This window comes from Sylvia atricapilla, chromosome 10 (assembly GCF_009819655.1).
Source record: "Sylvia atricapilla isolate bSylAtr1 chromosome 10, bSylAtr1.pri, whole genome shotgun sequence".
NCBI lineage: Eukaryota > Metazoa > Chordata > Aves > Passeriformes > Sylviidae > Sylvia > Sylvia atricapilla.
Genome location: NC_089149.1, coordinates 19060653 through 19070268, shown reverse-complemented (window position 1 = coordinate 19070268; position 9616 = coordinate 19060653). Strand labels below are relative to the sequence as shown.

General features: G+C 40.2%; 1 protein-coding gene across 12 annotated transcripts in view; it reads right to left on the bottom strand.

The window, feature by feature from the left end:
- GIGYF2 (GRB10 interacting GYF protein 2) overlaps nt 1-9616 on the bottom strand; it is a 74650-nt gene that overhangs the window by 41137 nt on the left and 23897 nt on the right. For 10 of the 12 annotated variants that reach the window (XM_066326197.1, XM_066326196.1, XM_066326198.1 and 7 more), the window contains 2 exons: nt 4645-4756; nt 4052-4092 (listed from right to left, as the gene is read on the bottom strand). The exons of 1 other annotated variant lie outside the window; for it this stretch is intronic. In XM_066326197.1, coding sequence (XP_066182294.1) covers nt 4052-4092; nt 4645-4756 — 153 coding nt within the window. The remainder of the gene's footprint in view (nt 1-4051; nt 4093-4644; nt 4757-9616) is intronic. One more of the 12 variants, XM_066326207.1, reaches the window with a different exon arrangement.

Below are 9616 nucleotides of genomic sequence, written 5' to 3'. Positions count from 1 at the left end.
ACACTTGAATCAATTTTGAAATAAAAAATTAGAACAAACTATAAGTGAGACTTCTGTATTTAAGTGCCTCATAAACCTAGTGCAATTAAGATGCCATTCTGCAAGTTCCTAAATAATTTAAGATGCTAAAGGAAAAACACAACGCTGGATAACTATTTCCAAGCTCTCAACAAAAGCAGTGCCTATTAGGTGTTCATACCTGAACACTCACGTAGAAATAAAATGAAGTTACCTTTCAAAAGCAAAAGACTTTTCCCAGAAACCCAGATGGCATAAACAGCAACTTTCACTGACAACAGCATAAGACACTACCAAATGTACTTCCTCTTAACTTCACCTCAGTGGTTAGCAGCAGGAAAAATGATCTCAAGCTATCTAAAGACATAGTTTAAACTGAATACTTCTCAAGTCACAAAACTGTTCACTGAAGTGTGTTCAAAACCCAAACAGGGTCAGCAAAAAGCTACTTTGGTTTAGGATCTGGGGAACTGGGGAGCCACCCCACAGAAGCATTCCACACATGGTGGGGGAATGAGGCAGAAGGGACACATTTTTATTCCAACAGAGCTCTCATTCGGAAATAGTTCAAGCGTTGCCTTCCCCCATCACAGACACTTCCAAAATCTTTTTAAAACTTAATTCCATGGACAAACATTCATGATTATTGTGGAGCTTGGAGAGCAGTAGAATAGCAAGTTACACTGTCTTCATCCCTTTTCATCATAGTTTTTTTAGTTGTTGACTCATACAGTTTAAAGAGCCCTTTTCCACCCTTGTGTCAACACCAATAATTTTTAATTATTTCTTGCATTTTTTCCACATTCTCTATCAATGTAGGACATTGATAAGAGCCTTACAAATTAAAAACAAAAAACAGTGCAGAGGCAGTAGAACAGACTGCCATGTCAAAGCTGAAATAGGGGAGCATTCTGTGTGAGATACCAAGTATTCTGTTTGACAGTATTCTGGGTGAGGCATTGCTTTTTACATATATCACAAGGGACTATAATCTCATGATTTAAAGCCAAAGGTATACAAAACTATTTCTAATTTCAATTCTCATCTAAAGAAAGGTGGGCTGATTTGTTTGATTTCTACATGACTTGATACTTTAAAGTTGTCCTGGTTTTAAAATAATTTCTCTTTATAGATTTGGTTTAGAAGGAAGCACAACAGCAAGTATAAAGAAAAAAAGTGTTAGTACATGCTAAATGCAATCTTCAAATACTACATTTTGTAATGCAAAGCTGAATGACACTGCAGAAGCAAATTAGACAAAGGACTGTATAGCTACTTCAGAACAAGGGCAGAAAATACATTAATATTGCTTTTACAGTTCCAGAGAACTGGTGAACCATGGATGTCTGAAAGTATGGTAAATATGCCATGGCCCCAGTTGGAGTAGAAGCCAAGGAAAATTGTTGATGGGCTCTGATGCGCCAACATAGCACTCCATGCTTTAGCACAGCAAGGACAAACTGGTGATGAGCCTTCTGTGAATGCACCTCCTGCCAGCAAGGCATGGCAAGAGAACAAGCCAGGCAGAGTGAGGGAAAGTGCAATTCAAATAAATTTAACATCCTTTTTATAGCCACTTGAACATACTTTTTATAATCAAGTCTTCTGGAACTAACCAAAACCCACACAATTAAACAGAACTAAACCAGGTCCCACAACTGACTAACAAGTTTGTTTAAATTACATAATTATTCACTACCAATTTGTAACTGCTGGTAACAAATTAAATCCTTCAGCTACTAAGCTGGTATTAGTCAGGAGGCTGCACAGAAAATTAAGCAGCTTTTGAGAAGAGACACACATGCTCAAGAAAGCAATTCGCTCATTTTCTTTGCTAATGGCCTCAGCCTTCCAGAAACAATCTGGGTTCTAAGTGAAGTCTCAGAACCGTGACAATCTGCAACAGAAATTTGCAAATAATTTGGCAATATTCAATCTGCATGCTTAAACCAGGAACAGATACTATTTATGCTGAGAATCAGTCAAATGTGACCTTGCAAACTGTTGTGAGCACTGAAAAAGCAATCATCAATCTTTAAGAACAGTATACTGATCACATTTGAGAAGTATTTGTTAAATTTCTATTATTTTTTTTAATCTCTTTATTTTTAATTGAGGGTTCTTGCATTGTCCTCCATTACAAATGCCCAGAAGTGTTTAAATATTTGATCTCTATGTAATTCTCTAATGGGATCATCCAGAACAAAGAACATGAGAAAGTTGGCAAATCGGTAAATTACGTAATCTGAATCCAAGGCCCTATGAAACAGCAAGGAAAAACAGAAGCACGGTAAAATTATAGCATAAAATCCTAAACTAAGTTTAACCAAGGTAATAGAAACCAGTACAGGCATCTGCTAAAGCATGTGAGCCTGAATTATAACCTGTATGTCAATTCCTTTCCCTTCAGCTTCCATAGCTTTGTCTGGATACTAGTGCTTGCTATTAACCTGGGACTTCTTTTGGCACACCTGTATCCCCCTCTCACACAAAGTACTTTGTCATCGGAAAGTCATTACATAACAATAACCACTTATAATTTAACCAAGGTTTGAATCAGAACAGACCAACACTTTCTATCAATATTTCTGTGCTCTCCACCTTATCTCTCTGAGAAAATTCTGAATATAAAGATACATGGAAAGTCCAAAGTTTCACTATTGACATTTAGAACTGGTCAATCTCTGACCAATATCAAATTATTTTCTACAAGTATCCTTTTTTTAAAGGAGACAATGAGGAAAACATAAGCACCTTGATTTTGTGTTAACATTCGACTTCACAAGCAGAAAAATAAAAGCACCTTTTAGAAGCTGTGAACATCAATTCCTATATGGAGAGGACTGGAAGCGCTTTAAAGCAAACTCCTATGGCATGTGTCACCATGGTAATCTGGAAAATTATAAATATGGCAATTTATGCCACTCTTACGGCAAAAATACCAACAGCTATACAGGGAGTAAAATACATTCCTGTCAACTCCTAATTGCAATTGGATTTCTTTGGGTTTGTCTTTAAATTCAACTTGCAATTATCTCTTCTTATCTATGCTTTCTTGGCATATTACCAAGGAGGGTATGTAGCCAAAACTCCTTTAGTAACGCCAAAGACTCCTTGGATCCTAAACAGAGAAGACACACTGTCAGTAAGCTCTTACTAGTACAAAACCTCTCAGCAGGCAGAGCTGTGCTCCATGCACATGGAAACATGCCATGGAGAAAGAACGGGCATCCCAGAGAACAAGCAACACGTGAGCCTGCACAGCAAAAGTCACTGCAGTTCCCAGACAGCCAGAGCTGCCCTGATGTTCCCATCACCCTTAGAATGTCTTATGTTTCATCTCCAAGAGGACAAACACATTCCGACTCAAGTTCAGCAGCATGTTCAGATGTACTGGGCCACAGATAAGGATCCAGCACTCTGCCAGAACATGGCCAGTGTGCAGCATTTCAGAAACAGAATAGGGGTGGAACAAGAGACAGAAGAGCAGATAACCAGATTGAACAGGAGGTTCAGATGATGACTTAACTAATTTGATCAACACCAAATCCACCAGCATGGGAACCTCAGGACACTGCTGGGATCTCTCTCACATTAGCAAGCATTCAAAAAAATTCAAATTCAAACGGTCAAGAAGTCCTGGGTACCGAAACAGCCCACACCAGGAATGTTTAAAGCTGCACTGAAAAAAGGCGTATTACCACAGCACATCTGTTCATCAGCAAAGGCTTCCTTCACATAAGTACAGGAATTTAGTTCTAGTTGAAGACATCACAAGTGAATTAAACAAACAGAACGTACTTACTCCACATTTCTGATCTACCACACTTAAATGTCCAGTAGTGAGAACAACAAAAAGTAAGAGAAAACAACGCTTTGAGAACACACTTAGCAACCTGGCAGAGTATCACGGATCTTGTATCAAAAATATACTTGGAGCAATAAGAAAGGCTGATATATGTACAGGACCCTTCCCCCAAACACACCCTGCTCCTCCCTCCCATTTTCTGCCCACACAGTAACAAAACCATACCTGGATCTTTTCGCCCTGGTTTTTCAAAGCGTCTGTCTCCCCTAGAAAGGCAGAATAGAAGTTTCAAATAAGGTTTTGGAACTACTCCAAAAACTCATTTTAGGTATAGGTTTTGGTGGTTTTCTTTACTTGGTGGGAACTTTTTTAAAATCAGAGCTTGATGGACAATACCTTACCTTTAGAGGTCCAAGTGACAACTAAAATTTTCAAAACCACCAATATACACACCGCCCTTGGGAACTGGGTATGTTTTCAAATGTGACCCTAAGTACTGCGAACAGTGTCAAGACTAAAACTGAAGCAAATCCCTAGCATCAGCACCTCCATTGCAACTGTCATAATTTATGTTCTCTTAAAGCAGTTAGCTCCTTCTTCCCAGGAACTCAGCAGAAAAATTCTTTGCAAGAGATGTTCTTTTACTTTCTTCAGAGCCTCAAGAAACATTACTGTTTGACTCCATCTTAGAAATTCAGACACTTCACTCACAGATATAACTAATTATCTTTCCTAAAGTGTTTTTATGAAGTCAAAAGGCACAAATGGAAGCTGAACAGATGTGTGTAAAAAAACTTGAAGGGCTAGAGTTCTGTTACCTTTCCTCCCAACTCTGTGATCTGTGCATTTCCCTGCCCCCTCCTCGCCCAAATCCACCCTCCACTTCATCAAAACTTCTTTGGTAGAAACCGCTTTCTCCTCGGCCTCTGCCTGAAAAGACAAAAAACACAAGTGTTTGTATAAATAATAATAGAAGTTGAAAGAATCAGGTAGGTTTCCCTTTCCTGGTGTCTCTGAGAACTGATATTGCAGTCTTAAGCCCCAGTGAAATTATCTGGGACAAAAGGAAAAAGGAACAATGTCTGAAGAAAGTCTTTTGCAAAAATTCTTAGCAAGAAGCGCAAGACCAGACAGAACAGGCAAACAATTCTGAAATAAATAGGATGCAGAAAAACACAGATACTTACCCAAGAGAAATTACCAAGTATGCATTGTTCACACAACATCCACATTACATGTGTGCTTCACACACAAAAATCCAATCACTTTTAACAGCAAACTCCAGTATAATGGCACTGCACTGTGGATGTACTCCAAATTATTACTGTCAAGGGTCATAAGGGAGAAGAAGGTTTCCCCATTATTAAGTCCTAGTGACTGCCAGCAAAAATCTACCCCAGGATCAGCAGAAAGAAAAGAAGGATCATAGGATGGCTATAGGCAGGTCAGACTGAAGAACAACATAAGCTACACTTAGACTTTATCCTACTGACCTTTCTGGTAAATGGTTCTCTATAGGCCAAGTACCAAACCTCAAGCCAAAAAGTTACAGATATATCCTCAAGCAAAGCATCTCGAAGAACATCTTCAGGGCTTGAGAAGGCATGGGGTGCTTAGGTAAAAGAAAACAAGCCCCACACAACAGAAAAACAACACCCATATACATCCCCCCAGCCCATCAAAACAACTTCCAGCACTGGTTAGATTAATGGCTGGGGTGAAGTTTCCAGAGATAAGAAAGATAAACACTGCTTCACACAATGCTCCAGCAGAAGAAATGTACCTTTCTAATCAGCTAATTTACCATTTCAGGATCTCAAGGGAAGAAGATGAACAAGTAGGGCCATCTATCAGCTAGTTGTCAGGATAATGCTTTGTCTACATACACATGCAGTCTCTACAGTCAAGTTCTAGAACCTCAAAAGCACCTGGTAACAGGAATTCTTGGCTGGGTAAGTATCTTAAACATCAATCTTTTCATATTTCTCTCTTCCTGACTTCAAGGGAAAAAAAAACCTCAAAGCACAAGGTGCAAACCTGGCCAGGGATCTGCAGAAGTAAGACAGAATGACCAACTGAAATAGGAAACAGACAGCTTCAGAATGAACTGCAGTTCTTGTAGTCTTCTCGAGAAAGCAGTAATAAAAAGCCTCTAGATTTAAAACCTAAAGACACCGGATGCATCAAGGAAATCATACCATGTTTCAGTATCTTATGAAGAGAAAAATCTGAAATAATCAAGACAGTTGCAATAGTTTCTCTACTATTCTACACCAAATCTCTTAGAAGGGGTGGCAGGGAAAAAGAGCAGAAAGTTGCTTTTCAGGCAGAGAAAAAGAAAAATGACGCATAGATAATCCAGTCAAGGTCTTGAAATACACAACTGCTTCTCTATCAGGCAGAACAAGTTGCAAGGTGTATAAGGAACAATTTTAACATCCTCTTTAGACACAACTACCCTATTTCATCACCAGCAAAGCTCATCAGTGGCAGATCTCCCAGAATCACAGAGATGCAGCCTTCCTTACCACAGTTTTGAGGATGTCTAAGTTCAGATAAAGACTGCACAAATTCAGAAAAGGTCTGGTTCAGGAAATATGCTGAGCTGCAAACTGCTGGCAGCAGAGCCTCTTCACCTTTACATTTTTCTCAGTCCTTACTCTCTTGCCAAGATGCCTTCTTTTGGCTGTTGCTAGATGACAGACACTAGGGAGCTGAGCAAGCCCGTGCCATATTCAGCATGGCTGCTTTTACACAAACTCAGGGAGAGGCAGAGGAGCTGACTGAGCACTCACAGTAAGAGAGGAGAAATTAGTATCAGACCTATGAGAGTTATTAGAAACACTTCCGTTACATCAAGTCTGATACTACAAAGGTAACCATAGTCACAAGTGTAGAACAAGTTGCAAAGGCAAGAAACAGGAGGTGATATAACATCAAAAATAGCATAATGTTTATCCAGTTAAAGCATTATGGATCCCCTAAAATCCTGGATAACGACTCAAAGTTTTTATTCTTCACAAATAAAGGTCAAAAATTTCAGCGGCTCATGCAATAGCAATCTTTGCCTAATTTCTTCACTACAGGAAAGCTCCCTTCCTTCCTCTCACAAGAGATAATAAAGCAAAAGCTGTTGATAGAGAAACAGAACAAAGGCAGTGACTCATCTCCTGTCTCTGAGGTAGCAGAGGTGGGAAGTTGCATACACTTTCCCAACAAAAACAAAGCAGCCTTGTACAGTGAGTGGCAGCAGCACTTCAGTGCTCCCCCTTGCAGGGTGAGCGAGGTAAGTGCCTGCTGCCAGTAGACACACACCACCAGAGCCAGAGCACTGGAAATATGGTCCAGCAAATAAAGCAAGTGTCCTGTACAAGAGCAAGAATCAGTTGTTTTACCAACAGCATGGCTTATGGTCATTTAAAAGTATGTGAAATCACAGCCTGAGAAACCTCCTCGCACTCACCACCCCTGTGTGGCGGTCCATCAGTATTTCAGTTGTGCTGAGCCACCAAAATGGTCTGAATTAAAAGATAACCTTGCAAAATGTCCAAACGATTGATCTCAGGCATTCAGGTTAAGGCTGCCTGTGGGGTCTGTCCTCAGCTGCCAGCTGCAGTGACAGCACACAGTACTAGACAGGATTACTGAAGCCACCTCTGCCCCGGCTGTGCTGCCACCCTGTCCATGTGTGGAAACAACAAGGGCCTGTCCAACAGTGCCAAGCAGAAGCACATGTGCAGCCCCAGCAGACACCAAGCAGACCACAGGGTGGGAAGCATCAAACAGATCCTAGGAGCTACAGAAGAGAAGCACACAGCCAAGGGAAACTGTGGTGTGCAAAGTCAGCCATTCAGCAAGAACTATGTGGGTGGGTCCTCAAAGTGCACACTAGGGCACAGCTAATGTTGGTCACAGAATGCAAGAGAAATGCCTGTAGAGAGGATAAAACTGCACATGTAAAAATGCACATCATTTGACATTCTGCTTCCACACTCCTTGGCTTATTTTAAACAGAATGCCACTTCAGAAAAAAAAAATGCCTGGCACACAAGCAGCAGACTAAGTGCATATGTTGCACAAACTACTGAATGCAAAGTCAATAAATGTCAATAAACCCCTTCATTTAATAATGGAGTGGAGCAAATGTGTCATTTGTATTTCAGTAATTTCTCAAAAACTTCAGGATGAGGACATCAATCCATTGGACACTGCAATCATAACAGCTAAGTCTCTAACCTGAAAAATAGACAAGTTGGAATTTAAGTAAAAATATAAGACACAAGCAGGAGGGTAAGAAGCAGCACAAACTGCCACTCTGTCATCACAAAAATCCCCAAAGCCCTACAGAATACAAGAAATAAATTCATGAAATTACAGCATAACTGCAGTTTAGGATCTACAATCAGAGCCGTAACATTCTTTGGGAAAAACAGAATAACTGTAGTTCAACTACTGCTGCTTAGATATGCGAACATTACACTTTCACACCATCGACACACTTTCCAACAGCAGCAAAAACAGATTACAAAGGGCAAAGAGGGTGGGTGGGGAAAGAGCTCTAACAGGAAGCAAAGGACCCTTCATAACAGTCCTAACCAAAGGGGAGAACAGCTACAAAACAAAGTGTCTGTAAGCTTACAGCCCATTCCAGGGACTATTTAAATCTCTCCTCATCTCAGGCTTTATTCATGAATGTTGACATTCCAGTCCTGCCAGCACAAAGCACAGGGCTTAACTGCACACCACAGGGAGCTCCCAGGAAAACAAGTCAATTAGACAAGTCACGTGCAGGTACTTGGTTTCTTCAGACTACAACTTTTTTTTAAAAAAGAAAACCATACAAAAACCCTACCAAACCAAAAATCAAAGCAACTTCCAAGCAGTAACCATGTTCTCATCATCACAACGTAAGTGTTGTCAGTAAAAGTTGGGGTAACTCCCCAGAAAATATTTGCTCAGTGTCATCTTGCAGTTTTTAATACTGGTAAGTGAATCCCATTTAGAGTTCGACCCGTGACACTCCTTTACCAGTATTTCTTTCCGCTGCCAATCCACCACACATTGCTTCTCATGCTCTCAAATGCTGGAACACAATTCTGTGATTTGTGCCTCAGTCAGGAAACTCCATTAACAAATCTAAGCACACACGCAAATTCCTCTACAAAGCTGCTGTGGTGCAAGTCCCCTCAAGACAGGAATCCCATTTTGGTAAAGCTGAAGCCCACACTGACTCGGCAGCAGCTTTGCTGCATACAACTGTCTAAAGTTCATGGAAAACACCAGAAAACCTTTTGAACCCAAGCAATTTTGCAGTGCAAAAAAAATGTTTTCCAACTGTTAAGTAAGGCAGCTCATTTAGTGAACAAACTCCCAAGAAATTTCAAGTCCTTTTCAATATAACTGGAAAAAACAAAACTGCATTTAAAGCCTGCTACTTACAAGCAACATTTTTGTAAATATCAACAGTCCCATACTGAATTTTCATAAATAACTATGGGGAAGAAAGTCCTTGGCTACAACGGCATATGTATATAATTATGAAAATGGTATCATTTGGTCCTGGTAGAAACCTGAATTTCTTTGCTGTTGTAGGGAAGACTCATCTTGCCTAGAACCCAACACCAATTGCTCATGGGAAGAAGAGCAGAAAAGTGGAGGAAACAAGCAGCAACCAGCACCAATGAAAGAAGCTCAGAAAGCTGAAGAAATTTACTGCAGAAACGTGTCCTTACAGCTTAGTCAGAGCAGCCTAAAAAGCACACCATATAAAAATTCCAACACATTAAAAGA